Source organism: Amphiura filiformis, chromosome 18 (assembly GCF_039555335.1).
Source record: "Amphiura filiformis chromosome 18, Afil_fr2py, whole genome shotgun sequence".
Lineage (NCBI taxonomy): Eukaryota > Metazoa > Echinodermata > Ophiuroidea > Amphilepidida > Amphiuridae > Amphiura > Amphiura filiformis.
In genome coordinates this window covers 14,084,320-14,111,340 of record NC_092645.1, presented here as the reverse complement: position 1 = coordinate 14,111,340, position 27,021 = coordinate 14,084,320, and the positions used below count along the sequence as shown (strand labels likewise).

At 36.5% G+C, this 27,021-nt stretch overlaps 1 protein-coding gene across 1 annotated transcript in view; it reads right to left on the bottom strand.

The window, feature by feature from the left end:
- Nucleotides 1–27,021, bottom strand: part of LOC140139587 (uncharacterized) — a 54,659-nt gene that overhangs the window by 21,208 nt on the left and 6,430 nt on the right. The window contains exons 3-7 of the mRNA XM_072161292.1: nt 24,683–25,095; nt 19,538–19,664; nt 17,623–17,880; nt 15,374–15,589; nt 4,350–4,559 (exon numbers count right to left, since the gene is read on the bottom strand). Of these exons, the coding sequence (XP_072017393.1) occupies nt 4,350–4,559; nt 15,374–15,589; nt 17,623–17,880; nt 19,538–19,664; nt 24,683–25,095 (1,224 nt within the window). The remainder of the gene's footprint in view (nt 1–4,349; nt 4,560–15,373; nt 15,590–17,622; nt 17,881–19,537; nt 19,665–24,682; nt 25,096–27,021) is intronic.

Genomic DNA, 27,021 nt, shown 5'->3' with positions numbered 1-27,021 from the left:
ATTTGTCACTTTGTTGAATATTTGCTACGCATGAATTCTCTTGAATTAGCTCAGAGAGGTTCAACGACTAAGAGTTATATTACTAAATATGCAACTCTGCGATTATTTTATTTGTTATTACAGGGAGAGTCAAAAAAAGTTGAATAGGGCAAAGAATCGATATTTGCGTTCCCATTGTTAAAAGTTTCTAGAAATACCACACTCAATTGCCATCAAATCTGACATAGGAAACAATTCAGATGGGGACATAACAGATTACCTTTCAAAATGACCCATCGAGGTCATTCACCGAGGTCTTTCACCAAACTCAATTGAATTCAACATACTTGAGGGTGTGAATAAGATTCAGCGTAACAGTATTCAAATCGGATCTTTCACTATCTTCTTGATTCCACACTGTCAATGGACAATCATATTAAAAAGTGTGTCAATCTGCTTATTTTCAAATCCGGAACCTACGTAGTATTAGGAAACTTCTGTCAAATGATACTGCCGAAATACTTCTTCACGCTTTCATTACCTCACGGACAACGGACAGTGGATGATTTAAAGGAAATCTGTACCATAAACTAATCAATGGCTATATAGTTGCAGTAATAATAAAAACGACAAACAGTAAAAGTCCCAAGCTTATATACGTCCAAATAAAGGAGAAATTCTTAATTCCTTACGACAATCAGCGATCAGTTTGTAATCCATGGTGGCGGCCATATTGATACCCGATGTATTTTATTACGCTGTAACGGTACCCTGATTTTGAAACCAGCGAGATCCGTGCCACCAGCCTCGTCCCTCGTGAACTTTGGTGACACGAAGCGAATACTACCAAAGTTCAGATTCAACATTCGTTCAAAAGAAAACGCGACAATTTTTACCCATAAAACTACAGAAGAACATAAAAAATGTATTTTAAGTAATATTTATGATCAACAATGTCTTTTGAGAACGAAAAGTAAAAACAGCACTAAAAACCAAAATTCGCTGTGGGAGTAGCGAATGCCATAGCAACACACACTCGCCGCGGATCTGTGTGAAAGGTTACACTACCGCTTGTGGCAGAAAGGATTCGCAAACAGCTATCATGGCGGCTTCCATGAATCGCAGACACGAAGGATTAAAAGTGTTTTTCTTTGTTAGGAATATTCCGAAATTCATATAGACCGTCTGGTATGTTTAATTTAGGGGTATATAACTATATTAGCCATTGATTAGTTTATGGTACAGATTTCCTTTAAGGAAGCCCCATCATGCACTGTAAAAGTGTTATCACTAGAGTTTCAACTGCCACTTTACTTTTCAAATCCCATTGAATTCTGTGCAAAAGATGTTTTTTAGAATTGTATGTGTGTAATTATTACTTGGTCGATTTCAGAATAAAAGTGATGTATGCATGAAGGATAAATCACACCTTCTGTAGATAACATAAAATGTGAAATCGACCAACATTTTGAATGTTTTTTTATTGTAAATATATCTGTCCAAACATGGAAGTAATACTTCCATGGTCCAAATTCAAATTTAACCATGCACGTCTATGCAGTGAGCGAGCAGTGGTGTCATGTTCACTCACGCACCCCCTGCTAACCGCAAGTTGACCCCGTGGTAGTGCTTAAATCATCCTCTGGACAACGGAAATGTTCTACTTAATGAAATTACTGAACAACAGCTTAGGAAACTTCAACTCGCAAATATGATCATATCACATCCATTCTTATGAATCTGCAATGGCTTAACGTACGTGAAAGAATTGAATTTAAAACTCTTCTTCTCGCATGGAAAGGATTAAACAACACTGCACCATCCTACATCACTGACCTTCTCGTTCCATACACAACCCCGCACACTCTAAGGTCATCGTACAAAGGTTTATTAACAATTCCGCGATCTAATTATTCTCCGGGAGACCGTGCTTTTTCTACGGTTGCACCAAAACTTTGGAACTCGCTTCCCTATAATCTTAGACAATCAATTTCTGTTGATCAGTTCAAATCTGGACTCAAGACTTTACTTTTCAATAATGCGTATGTCAAGTAATGTTTGATTTATCATGCTTATATCAGCTGTTATATACTGCTCTGTATTTTGTTTTTACATGTACATGTATCATAAGGATTCGTTTGGTTCATGTTGGTCGCATTTTGTTTGAAATTGTATAGAACTAACAACTTGGATAGTTGATTTGTTTTATTCAGCTATACTTTTTGGTAGCTCTGTATTCATGTATTCTTGCTTGTTACTGTTTTTGCGCCTTGGATTAGATTTAACTTTCTAGATTAATGGCGCATTATAAATGCTTATTTATTATTATTATTTATTATGTTGTACATATGACCTATCATACCGTAAGTATGGCGGACTTCTCAAATGCATTCAACCAAAGCATGATTGCAATCTACCGCGACAGTTCGTCTCATACACAATACAAATGCACTACGATCAAATAGGTTGACAACATTTGATTGAATGGACTGCAATGCGCCATGATTACGGTGAAGGACACCGGTTCAAATTCTTTTTGTTTAGAGCCAATCAATAATTTCATGCACAACCTCTATTGCGGGTACATGGATACTCATTATTATAGAATGAATAGATTCTTGTCAAAAATGACCCAACTTATCAAGTTTGAGTAGTTATCTTCTCAGAGGGGGCAAAACAGAAACTAGTCAAAGTGAAATGGGTAATCTTGTCAAATAATAAGTTGGACATCTTGACAATTTGAATAGTTACTTGTTAAGGGGGTACTACACCCCTCGATAAATTTGTGTCTATTTTTGTATTTTTCTCAAAAAATAATAACACAGTGGTAACAAAAGTTATGTATATTATAGGGGCAAGGAATCAATTACTACACTGGAATTTCAGTGACCCAAGACAAGCGGTTTGTTATTTATGATCAGAAATAAGGTACCGCTAGGATGTACCTCGTTTCCTATCATATATACTATACCGCTTGTCTTGAGTCACTGAAATTTCAGTGTAATAATTGGATTCCTTGTCCCATTAATATACAGAACTTTTGTTACCAGTGTGTAATTAGTTTGTGAGAAAAATGCAAAAATAGTCACAAATTTACCACATGGGTGTAGTACCCCTTAAAATAGAACGGAATCAATTCATTGTGATGAGATTATTGTCGGTTCAAAGTTTATCTCATCCAAACGAATAGTTACACGATAAAAATAAATGAGTGGGGATTCTTTCAAAAAAATGACTAATACGAAAGTTGAACATTTGACGGTGATAGTCAAATATTCAACATCAAAATAAACATCCTGACTCGGTGTATATTAGCAGCTAATTAGAAATCTTGCTAGACCTTTGCTTCATCTTCAAGTTTTGACTTTCCCCGCCATCCCGGAATGATTTTAGCTTACCCAGGCGGCCAGACCAGAGCTCGCAATAATTACATAATTATAGTACCTGACTAAAAATTAAAAAGGTACTAACTAGAAAATGTTCTTAAACGGCTCCCCTACCCATTTTGAGATTGGCCAAAATAATTTTACCCTCACTCTGGGCTCATAATTATTGCGTCATAAAAGAATATACATGATGCAGGGTAATATATTGATAAAAGTATTGGATTTACAGCAATAATTATAATACCTAATTCCCGGTAGTTTGGGAAGCGGTGCTGCAGAAATACCGGTCGGAAATTGTTATTTTACAAGACCACCTTTATGATACCATGCGTATTATACACATGCTGAGTTTAAAATACAGAACCAAAGTTATATTAGTAGAACTTGTTGAATGACCCTCGTTTTATCCTAGTGACCTAACATTTCAACATTGCCTGTGAACTCTGTCGTCGCGCCTATTTTCCGGTGGCGGAAGAAGCATTAAAATGCAGCAGCGGACGATTATATTTTCTGGTGGTATGACTGGGGCATTTACGCGAGAAGCACGCGAAGAATGTTCATTTTTAGACAATTTTAGCCCATGGTCCAGCGCGCAAATTGTGCAAATTTACCCTATTTCGGCCAAAAACACAGTGTTTTTTAGGTTTAACATGCACACGGCAATAAAAGTTATCCGTGTTCTATAAGCTGCATATCCTATCAGCGACTGCTATACCTCTAATAGGATTTTCAAAAGAAGTACCTGTATGTGCAACTATGACATTTCAAAATAGCCCGCCAAAGTCATGCAAGTAACTCCGAGGTCGTGCATTGATTTGGTTTGAATGAAGAATACCACGGGAACCATCGCTTTTTGTTGGAAGTCACACATGGGTAACGTGGATAACCTTTATTGATATTATACAGATACCTATACAATAATTAAAAATGAAGCTATTGCACCCGGCCTTCCCATAATCCATGAAAATGCATGTATTCACTTACTATCGCAGTTTTCCTCATCGCTGCCGTCAGCACAGTTAGTGTCATCATCACATCTCCAGCTTCCAGGGATACATTCAAGACCATCATCACATTGAAATCCATCTTGACAGTTGTCACTACTGCTATAGCTACTAGAAGACGAAGAGACACTACTAGAAGACAGAGAAGACCAGAAACCCCACCATACGTTATTGGAACTGAAACTGAAACCTGAAATAAGAAGTATATTCTGGTTGATAAAAAAGTGGGTGTACAGGGTGTATCAAAATGATTGGTACCGGGCTATGTGACATTTTCAAAAATATATAAAAAATATGACATTGCTAATTAATATAGTTTTGGTACTATAAATAGAAAGGGGCATATGTTAACTTATTGATCTATTAATCTGAAGTTGATAGGTTGATGCATCTGGGAGCTATTGTCATTTAAACGAAGATCGACCTAATCATGGTTTGACTTACACAACACAAGATGAATAGGTTCACTGCTTGAACCATTTATTGCATACATACTCTTCAATATCTCACCTCAGTATACATACATAAAAATGTACCTGCCTTACGACTCTGGCAGTGTGAGGTGAAGCCCTATCTTGAAAGAACTTAACATCTGGGATGGGTCCATTCTGTAACTGCCCATATCAAATTTTTGAAGCATTGCAAGTTGTAGCATGTTTGCATGGGAAACGCCTTGCTCTTAGAAACTGTCTCCTAAATCTTCTCTGCACTTCTCCATAGCTTCGTGTCGACCAGTGATTCTTAACTATGAATGCACACTGAAGTGTGGAATACTGTGGAGCCATTCCAATAACTTTTACCAGGTCTAAACTAACCTATACTGTCTACAGTCTATAGCCATTCTGCCACACCATCTACTTAGTAATCTCAATAATACAATTTAAATTACCGCCCTGGATGGTGTTGATACACAAACTTCTTTCACCCCACCTAAATTATTCAAGTCAATAATATTACTCTCAAGCAATAAATATTGATTATAACATTTATTTATATTATGAATGAAGAAATAGGCAAGGAAAATATTAAATATTTCCATGATTTTCAACATATCATCCTCACAAGGTATTTGCAGTAAAATAGAGCTTTGAAAATGGTGCGCTACTGATCCAGCGTTACGATGAAAAGTGTAAAAACACCTACTTTCCTTTAGAATCATGTAACTTCTGAATAGAATGTGCTATCTTTATGATCTAAAATTCTTAGAGAAGATAAAACTACTATAATTACAAATATTTAAACAATTAACCACAAACTAGCACAAAAAATAGTAAAAAAATTCGGCAAAAAATGAGAAGTCTTCGGTACCAATCATTTTGATACACCCTGTACTACGAGGGTCATTCAAAAAGTTCTACCTCCATCATCACATCAAAATGTGGTTTTTGGTTGGTTAAAGCAAGTACAGATTTTGTAAGTCGGAAATGGTTCCAGAACTGAAGCCAAATTTTAGTAAGCATCATATTGTAATTTTGGATATTCTCCGTATAAATGTCGAACTGCTTACTCAGGATAAATATTTTGTCCTATTTAAGCTCTCTGACATGCCTTGGGACTTCAAAAACAAATTAAAACGTGTTTTATATGAGAAAACATCGATTCAACAAGGATTCAACAGGCACACATAGTGAAATGTGCCAGATTTCGACTAGACTATGCCATAGTCGATTTTTGATAAATAAAAATATGTTATTAATCATGATGAACGCATTCAGTGAACTCGAAATTATACTGATATTTATTACATCAAAATACTAGTATAAAATGGTTATGAAAAAGTTTATATAATTATATTTGTGACAGTAAAAGTTAAGTATACGTAGGCTTATATTATTGAATGCAACATATCATAATGGCATAACTATAATGACACTTCAATACTGAACAATTCTAATTTTAGAATCTGCCAGTTTATTACGAATTAAATATCGACCATGGACTTTCAATTTTAAGCAAAACTTTACCCCAAGACTTCGTTCTCTAAAACACACTGTCAATCATATTTGTTTATCAATCAAATCTAACCACAAGACTAAGCATGGTGGTACAATACGCGCTACGCGCTAGATGCGTACGTTCATCCACCAACTTTCGCGCCAGCACAAAAGCGCCGCATTACATAGATAGATGTGTACCATGTTTAGTTAATGGTACGTGCCGGTGGATTTAAACAATCACGATATCTGGGCGACAAATCACAAGCCAGATCCATTTAAAGATGCATTACCTCAAGGCCACTTTTAGTAGGCCAGGAATCCGACAATCTCATCCATAGAAGCTCATAGACAGCCGTGTTAAGCATGTAAACCGCAATCCAAAGTCAGTAGTCCACTTGGGAAGCTAACAAACATAGGGAGTAGGGTGACTGAAAAGATCAGATGTGAAAATCTATCAATTGTGCACAAATAATTGAATCGGAGTTTTAAGCTTAAAATGTAATAAGCTGTAATAGCCAGAGTATGCACAATTAGCAAGTGGACTACGGAGAAGTCTAGATTTCGACTGGACCAAGTTTTAGAAAAATTCGTAATTAAAGCCATATTATAATATTTTCAAACAAAATAGATAAGCATTTATTTGTCATAAAATGTTAGCTTTTACTGTCAGATATATCCCTTTTATTTTTGAGCCGAACAACTACGGCAAAGCAAAGAAAATTGGAATTTACTACCAGCGCACATGTCGCCAATACGTACCACTCCTTCGGTCATGTTGTGGTACGACCCTTTGTTGTGTATATCACCGTCCCGCACGCCGTGTACGTACTGTGTGTTATGAACATCGTGTATGCGTTCGACTAATAATTCCATTGTAATAATAAAGCGCCGGTTCCGGCGTTTTATTCAAAATCTCGGATTTTGACAAAACTACAGCACCCAGAGTCTTGATTTTTGCAGGGTATATTGGTTTGATAATGTACAATTTAATCGTGTAAAAAAGGAATTTTAAAAATTCAGCGAGGGCGTCTTCCTCAACAAATGTTATAATATTGCTTTAAGTCCTTATTTTAAGCAATGGATGCATCTTGACGTGAAAATGTATACCGTATTCACTCGATAGTTAGCACATGTGCTTACTATCGAGGGCTTTTGAAAACGTGCAGAAACGAAAAAAAAAATGAACAGCGCCATCCACAAAAGTGACAAAAGTGTAAAGGGTTTTGAGCAAATCATCGATACACATAGCTATATACGAACAATTAAACCTACGAATTTGTGTGTTAACTACATTAGCTCAGTTGGTAAAGCGACAGACTTTGAATCATCTTAAGAAGAACGAACTGAGCAGGAGTTCGAGGCTCGTTATAAACTTTTCCGTTGCTTTATTTTTATTTTGGGGTTTGAGCTTTTCTTGATAAATTTAATCTTTGTTTTTCATTTTGTTTCTTTATTGTTTTTTATTTGCTTTATTTTGTTTTGTTTTTTTCTTTTCTTTTCTTTTTCTCCTTTCTTTCTTTTTTGTTCTATTCATACTGGGGTCATGGGTTATTTATTCAAAACATACCTATATACGAACAATTCAACCTGCAAATGTATGTCTGAACCCCATTAGCTCAGTTTGGAAAACGCCGGACTTCGAGAATCGATGAAGTTCAAATCTGTTCAGTATTTCACTATTTAGATTTTTTTTCTCTGCCATGTTTGTTTTACAGGTCTTTTTTTAACTACGAATATAGGCCTACATTTGACAATTCTTGAAGTTTTTTTTGTGGGCTTTTTATTTATTTATTTATTTATCTTTACCAAAGGAAAAATTAGAGATCAGTTGGATTAAAAGTGGAGTGGTTACATAACTCCTTGGTAACTGGATCACGCACCTTTTTGAAGGCAAATAAATACGCTCATTTCCTTCTAATAGACAAAGTGATAATCGGATTACACGTAACACTTCGCTGGCGAATAATTGGATCAACTTTAAAATTTCACCCCTACATCCAATTTCATGCATTTCTACACCCATGCATGCTACACCTCAATGGCAGACATAGCTGCTGGGACACAATAGAACAATAAATGGCGTTGAATGCCATAGACTTTGTGTTGCGATCATATCGATCGTGGTGCAGAACTCAAAAGAGTGATCCAGCTGACAATGATAATCGGATTACATGTAACATTTCCCTTGCGAATTGTTACGCATAGTCGTGCTAAAAGTCGGTCGATACATGTTGAACTCAGCACAATTCAGAAATACGCGTTTTTGCTTTGAAAATTCTCGGTCAAATAAAAAACTTTTTTTTCAGTAATGTTGAATAAAAAATGTTGAATAAAAACATAGTTCTTGGATATACATTTGAAAAAAAATCCCGGTGTTAAAATTAGGCACGAAATTGTTTCCTGTTTGATTTTGATAGGACTCAGCTTTATCTAGACTGCGGAACTTAGTCCTCAATGATAGTCAGTCATTTATCTTTTGGTCGTTATATCAAGGGGGTGACACTAAATTCACGGTTGTTCTATTATCAACGCAAAATCTATGAAAAATTCAGCTGGTTTACTAGCTAGAAAGTGAGGCCAGTTATCGATCCGTTATAGCTCGTAATGAATAATTCATGTTCGACCCCTTGGATCATGTTAATTGAGTTTGGCAAATAACAACGTTGTTAGTTTTGCGAACTTTGCCTGTTCAATGAGAGTATAGCGCGCCCCCAATACATCTGGGCACAAAACAGGCGAAAACGATCCAGTTTAATGAAATGGCGGACGGGTATTCCCATCAGGCAGCAGTGATATGTTTTTTCAAAGAAAGTCTACTAATTTGATATGAAATGACATTTTGCAATAGCAAAGGCAAAATTAGGACTTGCTGTCAATAATATGAAGGAAATTATGTGACAGAGGCAAGGTGTGAAATACAAGCAGTATTTAAGTTATAATAACCTTTGATACCCGACCTGACCTTCCATCATGGCGCCTTATTCGTCTTTATGTATTTCTATTATGCTCTCAAGTAAAATAAAATACCAATCTGCTCTGAGCAGACAATGTTACTTGGCTCCCAGCATGAATTATTGATTTTATTTGAAGTAAAGAAATGCACAGTGTATGTGCATGATGTGCAAGCATACTCCAAATATTTACGGTAAATCTGAATAGTGGTCACATGTTAACATATCATGTGTTCGGGAAATCACGTGGCAACATTTTAAGATTTCAGGCTTGTTTACTAGTTAATTGCCATTTGTACTCTTTTATTATTTATCTTTGTTAATTAACATGTATTTTAAATGCTGATAAATCGTGGTTGGCTACCCATGATATCTGTTAAATTCAATGTTTTATGAATATAATTCTACCACGCAGAGGGGGTCACGCAGCAGAATTTCACATCACCTGACTTAGCTACATTTCGAAGCTCTGCTCTTCAAATTCATGTAAATTTCAAAGTTTATACATTTAATATATTTAATATGATACTAATTTTTTTTTTTACCAACTGGTACACGAAATATACTAGCTTATTACCTATACAGAAAGGTGATTATCAGCCTTCACTCAGCAAATTGACATGCCCGACATATGCAGCCATTCTCCGTCTGGATAACATGACTGTCGCCCTCAATACGTCTGGGCGCAAATTTAAATAACAATACGCTATTTACATATCAATGCGGCCTCATGCTAATTAAAGCTGCCCCATCCAGGAGTTCATCTATGGTTATATGACTATCATGATACATCTCCGAGGAGCAATTTCAGACAATTGCTTGGGATTACTGGGGCAGAGGTTAATTGAATCCTTTCATGACCACTGATGCATAGTCAAGTCTGACAAGGACACTCGGCACAGGCGGCATAGGAAGCGCGACCGTGACGTACGAGGCTGGCGAAGATACAGGGCTGACAGCCCCATTCAAAATACACGGTTAGCAATTACAAATGGAAAATTAACATACTTGCAGTGGGGTACTTTGCAGAACCCCGACGGTTTTAGAGTAAGATAATTTTGCTTTGACACCACATAACAAATTTAGAATTGTTTGTGAAGATTTCATGATCATGTGTTAATCCAATGGCGACCTCAAAATTGGCGATATCGCTTCCATCACCATTGAAAGACCATGTCACTCTCGACAAAAGAATGCATGCATGTCAAAGGTCATACGACACCAATTGGTGTTAGTTATGCTCCTCGAAATATGTACAGTCTATGTCTGGTTCCCTTCATTGTAATGTCCTTCCATACTTCTCCAACCCACTTGGTGATCAGAATTCGTCTTTGGCTTGTTGTTATGTCATTGTTGGCGTATTTTTGGCCATTTAATCAGGGACTGGAAACAAATTATTGTCAAGCTATTGTTATCAGATTATCTTTTCGACCTTCGATTGTATGCGAGTTGCGCCGAGTGCGCTATGTTTGAATTTTATTATTTACTCATGTTGCCCTACTAAATATAAAAAAACATCAAAATATTCCAATATCTTTTTTAAGTTATGTAAAATTGTGTATAATATCTATCCTTTGTCGAACACAATTTCTGTGTAGCATGGAAAATCATTTACATAGGATTTTGAAGACAAAATGTGATAATTTTGTGGAGATACAGAATGCTAGAACAAACAAAATTATATTTTTTCTGGAATGTGTACACCGTACGCTTGGTATTCCTACTGATTTCGATACTGAAATAATTCTTAAGATGATGTTCTTTGAAGATTTATGTTGGCATTTCTAGAGTCTGTCATTATAGGCAAACATGTAGGCTCATTTCGCAATGTACAAGACAAGCCACGCGCTGTGCTGTAACTGTGCTTTGGATTCGTACCAGGGTCTATTGATCAACGTATTATTCATGCTTGCTCAACTGAGGATAATTTGTAAACCAGCAACTCGCATGGTACAATGGGTGGAAGCCGTTTACAGTCCCTCCATATAGAGACCTTGCATGTGACGTATCATCCCGTAAATATGGCGGACTACTCAAATGCATTCAATAAAAGCATGATTGCAATCTACCGTGACAGTTCGTCTCACACACATAACCCTGCACTACGATCAAATAGGTTGATGACAACATTTGATTGAATGGACTGCACTCCGCTATAACTACGGTGAAGGACACCGGTTCAAATCCTTTGTCTGGAGCCAATCGATAATTTCATGCAGGGCCTCTATACAAGGTCCCTGATTCAATAAAGCACACAATGTAACAGGCACAATTGAATCGGAGCGGGATTTTACATGTTACACAATGAGCGTGTTTATAGTGAGACAATCTTTCTGTTATTTAGCTAACTACCGCGCAGTCTAGATTTGCAATGGTTAGTAAAACATAAACAAATATAGACTGCGTGGCAGTCCAGCTAAATACCGCATAATCTGGGTTACTATAAACACGCTCTTTGTTTTTTTATTTTTCGTATTGCACAAAATCATAAAAGTATAATGGATAAGGTTAAAATTATAAAATGCAAAAGATTTCTTTGCGGTTAAAAAGCATGTCCATATCACGTTTAAGTCGCAGTTATTGTGTCCTTCTTGATGTAAAACGAAGTCAGTATTTTGAAATAGACTGCGGAACTCAGTCTTCAATGATAGTCATTTGATAGAAGGGAACCATCATCAGAGCCTTTGAAAAATATGGAATTTTTGTAGCGTGTAATGGCAAAGAGGACCATGACCACCTCATTTTAACATTGAGGGCATGCCCAACTACATTGTTGAATAAACAGCCCATGACCCCAGTATGAATAGAACAAAAAAGAAAGAAGAAAAAGAAAAAAAAAGAAAAAACAAAACAAAATAAAGCAAATAAGAAACAATAAAGAAACAAAATGAAAAACAAAGCAAAAAAAGATTAAATTTATCAAGAAAAGCTCAAACCCCAAAATAAAAATTAATCAACGGAAAAGTTTATAACGAGCCTCGAACTTCTGCTCAGTTCGCTCTTCTTAAGATGATTCAAATTCTGTCGCTTTACCAACTGAGCTAATGTAGTTAACACACAAATTTGTAGGTTTAATTGTTCGTATATAGCTATGTGTATCGATGATTTGCTCAAAACCCTTTACACTTTTGTCACTTTTGTGGATGGCGCTGTTCATTTTTTTTCGTTTTTGCACGTTTTCAAAAGCCCTCGATAGTAAGCACATGTGCTAACTATCGAGTGAATACGGTATACTTACTAAATACAGGATGTCCCAAAAACAGAAGCCCCACATTTCGCCCTCTTTTTCTCCTATTTCTGAAAAGTTTATTAAATATATTTTGGTATGTAAAGAAACCTTTAATCGTTAGCTTTAATACACCAAAACAACTATTTTAATCGGCTCACAACTTTTGAAGATATGCCCTTTTGAATAAAAGTACCGGTTTTTCACTCTGTCCACGGATAGCAAACAGAGTGGTTGGGATGGTTCATACTGTGGAGTGGCCTGCACGATCACCAGACCTCACACCACTTGATTTTTTCCTTTGAGGCAAAATTCAAGATCTTCGCAAACGTATTAATACTGGCGCACAAGGATGGTACGCAACGCAATTGATGTAATAAGGATCAGGGCTAAAACCTGTATTCGCCATGTAGGCAACCAGGTAGAGGGCCGAGCAACACAGTGAACTCACTTCAGAAGAACCAAAGACAAACCAAACAGCCTTTTAGGGCTACCTTTTAAGCTAAATAGAGCAAAGAAGCAAGAAACAACAAAGTAATAATGTAAGAAACATAATAAAACAAAAAGGCATAAATAACCAAGAACAAAATAAGTAATTGCAAGTAAAGCAAAAGATGTCCCATTCGGCATCCATTTTACCCACAAACTAATAACACTATTAACAAAATCCATTGCCCATAAACCCACCGCTAAAGCCCATTCCATAAATAAAGTTATTTTATAAAGTTATCATTGAGGAATGTTTGATATTCATGTATGGTATGTTACTCCTTTTCAATCTTTGAAGTAGCCAAACCTTCTCCGTGGACAGAGTGAAAAACGGGTACATTTATTTAAAAGAGCATATCTTCAAAAGTTGTGAGCCGATTGATATAATTGTTTTGGTTTTTTAAAGCTAAAGACTCAAGGTTTTTTTACATATATTTGATCAACTTTTCAGAAATAGGAGAAAAAAGAGGGCGCAATGAGGGGCCTCTTTTTGGGACACCCTGTATAAAAACAGAGCATGCGACTTATTTGATTTTAACTTTTGAACCAATTAATACGACTTGAAGCAACAAGTGCTCACCCGATCAAAGTCAACAACCTATTGAAAAGGGTCAATATGAAGGCTATGTGTCAGTTTTGTTGTGCAAAAGACACGATACCCAGTACAACTGTACTATCTGAAAACATTAGATATTGATTTGATTATTTGCATAAAATATAAAGCAATTTAATCATTTTCAAAAATATTTCTGTAAATGATTTCCATATAGATGCGGACAACCTTTTTAATCAAAATTAGCCTTTCTTTTCAGACCATTTCTGATGTACCAAATCTGTATTCGCTTTAACCAACATTTCTTAACAACCAAAAATCATATTTTAATCAAATATTTTTTGTCTTGCAGCCAAGATTTAAGAGTATGTTTATGGGTCATTTTCCTGGTACGTAAGATATCAGAGGTGTGACGACGGTGGAGGTAGAACTTTTTGAATGACTCTCGTATTTCAAGTTGGATGAGGCAGGTTTCCATACATTCGAAGTATTTTAGAATACTTAGAAAGTGACCAGTCTTGGAGACTTCGATACTGTGATTAATATATCGGAAGGAAATTATCTCTTAATTAAATTTCAGGGATGTTTTATGATTATATTGATAACATCAAAATTGAATATGTCATGATTTTTTTTATAATGCCTTTCAAAGCTACGTAAAATGAAGGCCTAGATATGTAGATGGTTCGTGCATACATCTTGCTATATTTCTACATATGAAGAGCTTTGTTGCAAAACCCCTTACATCCACTTTTGACTTTTTGAGAAAAACAGCTTTTTTTAATTGTGCAAGTATTACTTGTTCGATTTGATTCAATTTGGGATTGGATAAAGTGTTGATGAATAGAAACTAAAAGAATACGTTTGGGACAATTTTCAAGGCTTCGTATTTATTTTATTATTTCTTTTATATCGCACCTTTTGTGGATGTAAGGGGTTTTGCAACAAAATAAATTTACCCCTTTTCTAGAAACCACCTTTGCAATCAAATTTGAGCCCATTTGTTTGCACTACATTATGTAACTTGACTAATGCTTTGAAAATCAAAAAGAAAAATTGAAATATCTCATTTACTTTTTTAATTATGAATTTTTAATTAAATTCGGGAAAATGGCATTTTTTTTTTATTTCCGAATCTACACCTTTTGTTAATTAAAATGATTTTTTCAAACATAGTGACCCAAAAACAGTTCCTTTTGGTTTTAATAGGTAAAGAACATTCCAGACTACCATTATACATCAAAAAATTTAAAACAAATCAATTCTATATTCATTTGAAGTTCAGATTTCCGGAAATTCCCTAAGATTTCCCAAACGGGAAATATGCGATAACTCCGGAAGGGAAGGTAGTATGAAGGTCAAACAACCACCAAAATGTGTATTTTTACCCACACTATAATATTATGCCAATAACTCAATTTGGCCAAAAGTGGATGTAAGGGGTTTTGAAACAAAGCTCTTCATATACTGTATTAAGTTATAACAAATAATAGGTCAAAACGAAAGTTTTTCGTTATTTCCTCAACTCCCAGTAAAAATCATGCACATCAGCACATTGGAAAATAAAACTCGCTGCCTTATTGTACGTTAGTAACCATTTGTTACTGGTTCAAGCCTCGGCCCATACATCTGTTCCGAATTATGATATGCCACGATGTTTGAGCTAAAAAGGAAGTTTAATATTTAGGAAGACGTCCCTCATAGGAAAACGTTGGGATTGTTCCCCCATATCCCCCCCCCCCTTCTCCGCCGCCTTTGCTAATTGCCTAGTTGGGATACATACAATTCAAAACAAAGCTATTGCACTCGCCCATCCAATAATACATAGAGTTCTCTGTAATCACTTACTATAACTATTAGTGATAGTATCACAGTCCAGCTCATCGCTGCCGTCATTACAGTCTTTGATGCCATCACATCTCCAACTTCCCTTGACACATACAAGACCATCATAACATATAAATCCTTCTAGACAGTAATCATAGCTACTAAAATACGAAGGATACGGATAGACACTACTTGGAGACGAAGAAGACCAGGAACTTTCCCCCCATAACTGGTAATCTGGAATAATAAGTATACGCCTAAAGCTAAATTGTGATGCGATCAAGCAAAATCAGTCGGAACTCGGAAATATTGATTTTGAGATAGCCAAAAAAGGAAATATTTCCTTTTGTTTCCTCATGTTTTGGAGACTCTTTAATTGCTCATATCTTTGGAACTGGTTGTTCAATTTCAGTTGGGTTTTCTGCAAAATTCAGCTTTGTAAATGCTGTTTACTATTCTATAAGAAACTAAAGCTAAATTGTGATGCGATCAAGCAAAATCAGTCGGAACTCGGAAATATTGATTTTGAGATATAGCCAAACAAAGGAAATATTTCCTTTTGTTTCCTCATGTTTTGGAAACTCTTTAATTGCTCATATCTTTGGAACTGGTTGTTCAATTTCAGTTGGGTTTTCTGCAAAATACAGCTTTGTAAATGCTGTTTACTATTCTATAAGAAACTGAAAATTTAATATTTCCGAGTTCCGACTGATTTTGCTTGATCGCGTCACAATTTATACTCGATCGCTTTTACATAAAAGCGATTCTCACGCATGCTCAGTGTTTACTTTTTTTCAGAGCGTCAAGCCGATCAATCGATACAAATCGCCGAGGCAAAATCGACGTCACTTTTGCGAGTTGAATAAATATCAACTTTGGGCGATTTCGCTTGACACGTGAATGCATTAACCAATCATTTCCAACCACCTGGTTCTATTATTTTGCTAATTAATTAATTAATTAATTTCCTTTCTAGATTATTAACGTTCGGTGCTGAATTCAAGGCAATAACTATTAACACCAATCACTATCGCCGTGGTAAATTTAATGCAAGAGCGACGGGCCACAGTGTCATCGCCCCGATATTTTCATGGCAGAAATCGCCATGGTAGGTTGAATCCACAGCCACGCATGGCCATTTTGTTCCGACCTTTGAGACACATGATGAGCCCAGGGACATCCGACTAAGGCTACTGACAATAGCCTGGTAATTGACCTCTGTGTGTGAGTGAGCATGTATACGCCATTATGAGGTCAATGGTCATATGATTTTAGAATGCTTGCACGAGTGAGTGCAGCTAGCCTACGCTGCACTATAGTTCGGCACATATAAAATCATAATATTTTTGTCAGTTTTTGAGTTCAAGACGGAATGGTTCTTTCTCAAGAAGCAAGCTAACGACTATCATATCCGTTGAACACATATATTCAAGTGCAAGGAACAAAATCTGGCTTCTTTAGACTAAATCAATTACGGGAGATATTCATCATTTTCTACCCCGGTATCCAAAGATTTATCGTCTGACTATCAAATCGTGCACATTCACGTGTATCGATCCCGGGTATTCATTTCAGTGTCTCTGCTGTATAATGTAATTATTAACCGGGCGATGTCGGTGTGCGGGCGATGCATTGCGAAATTCTGCGATTGCCAATCGCTTTCCAAAAGCTGTACATCGCAATCGCTCGGCGATCGAGTATAAATTCAGCTTAAAAATGTGATGCGATCAAGCCAAATCAGTCGGAACTCGGAAATATTGATTTTGAGATATAGCCAAACAAAAGAAACTTTTCCTTTTGTTTCTTCTTGTTTTGGAAACTCTTTAATTGCTCATATCTTTGGAACTGGTTGTTCAATTTCAATGGGGTTTTCTGCAAAATCTAGCTTTGTAAATGCTTTTTACTATCCTATAGGAAACTGAAAATTTATTATTGCCGAGTTCCGACTGATTTTGCTTGATCGCATCACAAATAATAATAATAATTGATCTGAATATTAGGTATATTGCTGACAGCAATTGTTAGGCAAACGTGATGCATGCTGGGAATAAAAGGGGCTAAAACAGATCGAATTTGAGCCCTTTTCATTCCCAGCATGCATCATTTTTGTCTATCAATCGCTATCAGCAATATACCCTATAATAAGTATATTCTGATTGGTATAAAAGTGGATGTACTATTTCAAGTTAGATGAAGCAGATTTCCATACCAATTACGACTTTATATGACAGGGCAAGTTTGAAAACGTTCAGTAGAACTGGGAAACTTACCGCAGTGATCATTTGATTCGTCGCTTGAATCCAAACAGTCGACAAATCTATCACAATACCAGGATTTTGCTATGCATTCACCGGAAACACATCGAAACTCGTCACTTGAGTCACAAGAACAATCATTAATCTCATCAGTGTGATCATTGCAGTTTGGGATCTTATCACAACGATCGCTTTCCGGGATACACCGCAATCCGTCATCACAGGAAAACTCGTCTTCAGTACAGGTGTTGGTCGAATTAGTGTAAGTACCAGCTGTATTAATATTATAATTGAAGACCGAATTAAAAAGACTAGTTTGCGTATGACATCCTGTCAACCCGACCAAAAATGCCGTACTGCGCAGGTCAGTAACCAATCACATCGCGCCTTTGCCCTGACGTCAGACGCAAACTAGCCTTTTTAATTCGGTCGTCAATTATAAGTTGAATCACAAATACGAATAATCTCATCACTCTAGTCGTAGCAGACTATTTTTAGGTTTTAGACATACACTCAAATCCATCACTCCAATAAGAATTACGCCCAAAATAAGAATTACCTCCCAATTCATTTTCATTACAGATTAGGTTGTCTAATTGATCGACTAATAACCCCCCCCCCCCCATTTTCATCCGTAATCAAAAACAGCGCGTGTTTACGACTAAACGACCCTAGCTAATTATAGATCCATCCTTTGCGCTCATTTTAGTGATAAAATGTTTACCCCAGCTCCATACCCGAGGGTTGCCAACTTTTTTAGGAGAAAATTCGGTGAAAATTACATGTTTTTAGACTTTTTAGCCGAAAATCAATTTTTGCCTATCCTTTTGTACATGGACAGAATTTCCCAAATTTCCATGGGCGCGCACACATTATGACGTCATAACGATATTATGTCGGGAATGTTTGTACTTATTTTTGTATCACTGGATAGAGGAGACCCATAGATATACGAGGGTCGGTCAGTATGTAATGAAAGTTGACTTTTGATTTTGAATATTTGGATGGAATTTCTGTTCATATAAAGACCGTACCTTTATCTTTAAACCACATAATGTGTTAATGATAACCACACATCGTCATCATCCCTATATCTTCGTGTCAAAAATTGCCGTGATAGTACAGCGAATCCTCTCGTTTTTCAACAGCTACGCATGGCGATTTTGTTTGAGATAGGCCGAGCGACTCAGGCTAAGCATACCATGACTATCATATGAGATACCACAGAGTTTATACATTCTACACACTATTACGATTTGTGCATGCTCTAGTACCCCATATGATGTTTCTATTACAAGAAAAATCGATTTGTTTTCAGGTAAAACCAGGGTTTTTGTTTCCAGTACACTAACTCGAAAAGCAATACACTAATTAGCGAGGCCTTGCAGCTAGCTGTGGATATCTTTTACTGCATTTTATAAGTAAAGGAACACGTTTAGCCCATTCAGTTAAGTTCCAGGTGCAAGTCCTATAACACAATGCATATGTAAACTTTCTTTATCTGTGTTAATAATAGAATATTGATTTCAACGGAGTATAGAGCTGTATGGAAAAAATATTTATAATACAGGGTGTTGACACTGTGAACCATATACTTAACCTCAAATGACCTTTAACAATTTTGGCGCAGAATTATGATCGACAATCTGATAATCTATACTCAATTCACCTCGGATGACCTGGACCTGACCTTTAACATTTTTGCGGTTACATATATCAAGTTCATAACAATCTACCTCCTTCAACCCCCGGCTTAAATTTCCTGTCGACTCTCTCATTCATAACTCCAAGCCTTTATCAAACGAAATTTACAGCTTAAAAAGTAAAAAAAAAAAAGAAGAAGAATCCCGACCTACCTACCCTAATTTTTTTTTTTTAATGTTACGCCAATCAAACAAATTTTTTAGGCCTTACTATTAGTTTTACTCACCATCATTGCATAAACTGGTATTACAGCATTGAAGAAATTGGTCGCCATCGGGTCCTTGATGTTCCTCACATGTTTCCAAATCATAAACACCTTCAAGACAGCCTTGTTCTTGAGTACCAGGTATCATCTTCAAAGAGTTGCAAAAGTCTTGTGGAATTTAACGTGTTTGTGGTTTTGAACAGATAATTAGGTAGACAACCTGATTGACAGCCTCATCCCCCCCCCCCCCACTTTACCCATTACAATGCAGATTTTGGTATCAGGTGAAAACTCATATTTTCTCATTAACATATTCAAATTAAGCGTTCCAAATATGGTATCTTTCTGAAGAAATCATCACAAAACTGTTGAATACCACGTTTGAGACTAATTCGACAGTTTTTTTGTTGTTGATATCTTCGGAATTAAACCGATTTGGAACTCCTCATCATTATGTTAATGAGAAAATATGATCTCTCATTTGATATCAATTTATTACATGAATATCATTAATAAAAACATTGTAGCCTTTATTATCATGATTATCATGCTGTATAATCTCAGCAATTCCATAAGGAATTAGTGCAATTTCCAAGGAACATTCACATTGTTCTTTTTGCATGAATGCTAAAGGGACGACAATTTATACGTAAATTTTTAAGTTTTCCATTTTCCAAAATTATCAGGTCACCTTCCTTTGAATATAAGATAACTTATTCTTTTAATGGTCTATGTGGATTAAAATTTGAATTAATCTTTTGAATTGTTAAACATAAGCAGCGGAAGCGGAGGACACGTCCCCCTAAAATTTACATGGGGACGTCCACTCCCTAAATTTTTACATGAATTTTACATGGGGGACGACCCCTGAAATCCTAATAGAAGAAACAAATAAAGCAATAAAAGAGGGTACAATTGAACAATTTTGCACGCTTGGCGTGTACTGAATGATCAAATGCTAATATTATTGCGTTAAAATAGGGGGAAATAGTCTAAAATTGAAAATGGTCTACTAAAACCCACCATAAAAATTACCCACACTTAAATTTAATGCTTCTGTCGCCATTGATGTTAAATATCTTCATTGGGGATCTGATTCTGAAGCAACAAAATTAGACTAATTCCCCTATGGAAAACATGATCTTAATCTTCCACACAGGCTCGTCGCTAAACCGGTCTGACTGTGGGGTGTACGGCGACGGATATATATTTTGCCTAATAAAATTTTCTTCGGCAATTTCTTATCATTAGTAACTACTATTAAAATAAAGCTATTGTATAACAACAGCAAGTTGGCAACAACCGCGCATTTATTTTTATATAAGACTCATTGTAATTTGCCGACAATCCGATGATTTTGGAAAAAAACCACCACTAATGTACTATCAGTCGTGAGCACGGTCGCTAATGAGCTCAATCGGCTAGTTGTGAAATTAGGATCTTGACGAATCTCATGGTTTCTCGCTCGAAAATCCGTGTACAATAAGTTAGACAAAAACACGCTGAGCACTGGCTGACCTAAAAGATAAGGTGTATGCCTACATGTATACTGGCATCTGTTTTCTGGAAAAAAAACATTTCAAAATTGCTTCCAAATTGCTAAAGAGGCATTTACATTTAATTTTGTGATAAAAAAACGAAACCAAGTTTGGTTTATTTTCGTTGGTTTTGGTCATTTAATGGCAGTAACTTTTTGTTGAATTTATCCAAATTGAAAACCTCAGGAGACATTCGTCTACCTCCTCTTTGATTTACGTAATCGTGAACTTTTTTTACTTTAGTTTCATGTAGTTCACATAGTTCTCCTTCGTTTGGTATATTTATAGGTATGTGTTATTTAGAATAAGTGTCTAAAAAGCCTCCAGCACTTTCGTGAACTTTTTTACTTTAGTTTCATGTAGTTCACATAATTCTCCTTCGTTTGGTATATTTATAGGTATGTGTTATTTAGAATAAGTGTCTAAAGCCTCCAGCACTTTCCTGCCCCTTGCCGCTGCGGCAAGCGGCAAGGCGTTTCAACCAATGACAAGCCTTGATTGTGTCCGTTCGTCTGCAATACGCGTGCGTGCGCCACGCCGCTCAGCGGTAAGCGGCAGGTATGAAACCAGCATAAGTTGTTCTTCAAAAATTTGCGTCACCTATCAATCAACATTCGGGTTGTCCGCGCCCAAACACATATACCGCACCGGCGCGCAGTATAGCTTTGCGTGACGCTCGCGCCATGCAAGTGGTGTCCAGTGTGATACCGGGTACGTGTTCAGTTCGTCACAGCATAAAAAGTAAACAAAATGAAAAAAAAACTGAATATTTTCAAAGCACATTTCATCTTCGCCGATCTACCTCCCGGTTGATTAACGTCAATTTGTACAATATTTTCGTGGCATTTGTGTACAAAACCGTTTTATCTTTCATATTTGTGATTTTTAAGATTGTGTAATTTAAATTGCAAACAAAAAATTAAATATGGTGCTTTGTTCCTAACCTTTTACTGAAATTGTTTAGTTCAAAACACACGTTTATTTTTCATTTAAATAATCTATGATTTCCTTTTTTTTTGCGACATGCAAGTTCACCAGTTTGGTATGATAACTTGAGAGAGTTATAATTTTTCGTGTTAAAATAAAGATATTAGAGCTCTTCAAACAGGGGGATATCACAGGCTGATTGTTCTCAAACCTCATTTGACCTTCGCAAAAAAGTGTCTACCTCCTGTATAAATAACCAAAATAGACTTTATTGTAAAAGTGTTGACCTTTTCGGTAAATCCCATAAGCCTTTGCGAGTACATCTAAGATGTCGTCATTTGACGTCAGTACACGTCAAGCCCAAGCCGATGCACACATCGTTTAGTGAACATCGTTACTGCGCATTCCAAGTCGGCGTGACGTCAAATGACGACATCTCAGGTGTACTCGCAAAGGCTTATGGGATTTACCGAAAAGGTCAACTAGCCTAGTAGCAAGACAGTGATACAGATGACGACAACAAACTGTAAAATCCCTCAATAAAGTCTACTATGGTTATTTATACAGCAGTCATATTAGAATTAGGTAGGAAGTTTAGTTTCATCGTATTGAGCTATCGGTATTCAAATAGTTACCAATGGCTCTCTCTATCATACCTTGAACATTTGCGTAGTGCTATGGGTTTTTGTTTTCAGTCAGTCGTGAGCACGCTCAAACGCTGCTCTGTGTGAAAGTAAATATGCATAACAACCAGTGCGAGTACCGTGACCAATTATGCATACTAATTAGCTCATGACATTTTCCTGTTTGAAGAGCTCTAATTTCTTTGTTTTAACACGAAAAATTACAAAACTTTCAAATTATCATGCCAACCCATTGAACTTGCACATTGCAAAAAAATAAGTAGATCTAAGTTTATTTGGATGGATAAATAGCGTGTTTTTGAACTAGCAAATTTCAGTACAAAAATTGGAAAAACACAGTATTAAATTCCATTTTTCGGCAGTAATTCAAATAACACATTCGTATAATTCAAATATATGACCGATACAAAGGTTTTGAATACCAATACCTCGAGGTAGACACTTTTTTGCGAAGGTCAAATGAGGTTGGAGAACAATCAGCCCGTGACATTCCCCTGTTTGAAGAGATTGTTTTATTTAACACGAAAAATTATGACTCTCTCAAATTATCATACCAAATTGGTGAACTTGCATGTCGCAAAAAAAGAAGGAATTCAAAGATTATTTAGGTGAAAAATAAACGTGTGTTTTGAAATACACAATTTCAGTAAAATGTTGGGGGAAAGGCACCATATTTAAACTTAATTTTTTGTTTGTAATTTAAATAACACAATCTTATATGAAAGATAAAACGGTTTTGTACACAAATGCCACGAAAATGTTTTATAAGTTGACGTAAATCAACCGGGAGGTAGCTAGTTATCGGCGAAGATGAAATGTGCTTTGAAAATATTCAGGGGTTTTGTTTTTTCGTTTTGTTTACTTTTTTATAACGTGACGAACTGAACGCGTATCACACTGGCCACCACTTGCATGGCGCGAGTGTCATGCCAAGTTAATACCGCGCGCCGGCGCGGTATTTGCGTTTGGGCGCGGACAACCCGAATGTTGATTGATTGGTGACGCAAAAAATGCCACGAGAAAGGCCCACAATCGGTAATATCGCATTTTTCCATCATTTTTGAAGAACAACTTAGACACTTAATCTAAATAACACATACCTATAAATATTCCAAAGGAAGGAGATTTGTGTGAACTACATGAAAATGAAGTCAAAAAAGTTCATGATTAGGTAAATCGGAGAGGAGGTAGACGAATGTCGCCTAAGGTTTTCAAAAACAACAAAAATAAAGCAAACTTGGTCTCGTTTGTTATCACAGAATTAAATGTACATGCCTCCTTAGCAATTTGGAAGCAGTTTTGAAATGTTTTTCAGAAAAAAACAGATGCCAGTATACACCTTAATATCTTTCAGGTCAGCAAGTGCTCAGCGTGTTTTTGTCTAAATTATTGTACACGGATTGTGAGCGAGAAACCATGAGATTCTTCGAGATCCTCATTTCACAACTAGCCGATTCAGCTCATTAGCGACCGTGCTCACGACTAACTGTTTTTAATTTAAATAACAAAACAACGATAAAACCCGGCAAAATTAATTATTATGCTCGATACAATACATTGCACGATAGAAAGAATCATTAAGGTGGTACTACACCCCCTGATAAATTTTGTGACTAATTTTGCATTTGTCTCAAAAAATAACTACACACTGGACAAAAGTTATGACATAACTTTTGTTACCAGTATAACTTATGATTCAAGACAAGTGGTTCATTATATAAAGATTATGTTAAGAAATTAGGTATATTTTAGCGGTACTTCTTTTGTTATCATTAATAACGTACCGCTATTGACCATGCCTATAATTAGCACCTCTATGCCTCTATTTGACACCTTCCTGTTGTTAATTTGTGAACATCGATATCACATCGATTACATTTTATCAAACAACAAAAACGAGGCCAAAAAGGGAATCACGTGATTATCCCGTGACATCACTTTCGTTGTATATAGCACGTGATATCGATGTCCACTCCATCCACGGCAAGCAGGAAAGGGTCAATTATAGGAATGATCTACAGGACCAGACTAACATGATGCCTTAAATGAATACTTACGTAACATGTTCCATCACATGGCTGATAAAATCCACCGTTATATCCATTTTCCTCAAGAATTTCGCAAAAAGAAGCTTGCACAGTATAGTCATCATAACCATAAGTACTTGACCACCAAAAGGGATAATCATCACCACCGACACCAGGTCCATCCGTACCACCGGCACCAGGCCCACCCGTACCGCCAGCACCAGGCCCACCCGTACCGCCGGCACCGGGCCCACCAGTACCCCCGGCACCAGGCCACCCAGTACCGCCGGCACCGGGCCCACCAGTACCCCCCGGCACCAGGCCACCCAGTACCGCCTGCTCCAGGCCCACCAGTACCAAACAAACCTCCAAATATACCACCTCCAGCAAACCAGCTTGAGCCGTATTGTGAGTACTGTGACCAATCCCCGCCCCCAAAGAGACTGCCAAAAAGGTAGTGGTAAAATTCAGAACCAAATGGCAAATTGCTACCATAGCTATTATAACCGCAAATGTGTCCAGTTTTCGATGGGGATTTCCAATCTAACGTTTCAAAACATGTCAGTTCCGGTTCATCTATATAGTAACAAGATAAAATTAATATGAAACATTAGAGCATATTGAGCAGTGTACTTCGGTTATATCTATAAATGCGCTTTTATAAATACGCATGTGACCCATGGGCACGACATACCAAGACCAGCAAGCGTAACCAAATCCTTATGCATTGACCACTGTATAAAGAAAAGGATAGGAACTCTGCATTTAAATATCATCAAATTTACGTATTAATTGAATTGCAAATTTATTACAGATTTTGCAATTCCGAATTTGTAATATGTTATCAAAAACAACATTTTGAAAGTATTTGACGACAGAAAAAATATTCAACGACGGAAACGTTAGCAATATACAAAGTTGAACAAAGTAGACAATTTAGCAATTTTGCTGCACAGCAGACTCATGTTGTTCCGCCTTTACATTCAAATGTATAGGAAGAACACTCGCTATGCAGAAGGTCACTTCGAGACTTACCATGCTTACTGACTATAAGCTGTTATGGCAGCGCGGAGGTGGTCACGTGCGAATTTATAAAAGCGCATTTATAAATATAACCGAAGTACACTGTTGCATCGAGCCCGGGGTCAAGATGGTGAAAGTTTTTCGTGGCCGGGACTTTATAAGGGCAATGTCAGGACAAAAGGTCAATATTAATATGGACAGATATACTCATATAAATTTTCCTTCAAAGAATATCACTTTAAGTGAAATAAGTAATGTGGTCGCATAATTACTTTACTGAATAAACAACACGTGAATATCTTTTTATGGTATAGAAATGCCTAGAGCCATTATACCCTTTCAACTTTGCTCAGTGAACTCTTGCTCTTCTGCAATATTACGCCTATTGTTTAGACTTATGGTACGGACAAATCACTCCTCCCTACGCCATAATTAAATTCGCCTAACCCAATTTTCCTATTCCATCTAGAAAAGACCAACTAGATAAGCTTAGAAATGGATGTTTACTCGTGGAGCCTTTCTCGATGGGCTAGATTTCCCTAAAATGAAAATATATCCCTCAATCAATACAAAGGAACACAAACTCATTGTCATGTTTTGACGATCTGATAACTGACGAAAATTCAACTGGCAACTCCGTTGCTAAGCAGCAGAAATCATCAGCTCTATACAGATCGTCCTTACAACAATAGTATGGATAAAGAAAACTGTCAGTTTCCGAAACGTCTGATTCTTTGGACATATTGTAAGAAATTACAAATAACAGAACTATATGTTGTGCAGTTTCCTAAAACATGTATTGTGTACTATTCTGTTAATCTTTAAAGCGGTTCCATTTCTATTCCAAACAAATATAATTTATACAGATTATCCAATTGGGAAATGGTATCATTGTTAGCAATACCGCAATCGAACAATTAAAATGGCGAGCGTGTACAAGGAGTTTGTATAAACATGGAGAACATGGAGATTACGTTACGCATTGTTCATTTGATACCGATTTGATTTGCCAACAAGCTATTTATCAATCCGCCATTAAATCGGTTACTGAACTGACAGTGTATTAACGCTTTACCAAGCAGGCTACTGTCATTAAATGATCAACAGAAAGTTAAGTGAAAGAGCCTACTTGAGTAAGTGTACCTTTTGTTCTCACAGCCCAAAGGGGTGTTTGAATCGTTGCAAGCACAAAAAGCTCACTTTAGCCACGTACAGTTATTTACCGCCCACAACACATGTGTATGTGTAATGTGCCATACAGAAACTAACAAAACAATACCTTAAAGTATAATTTTTTAATGTTTTTTGTCATAAGTACGATTTGTTTGTACCGTGGGCGTGTCTGT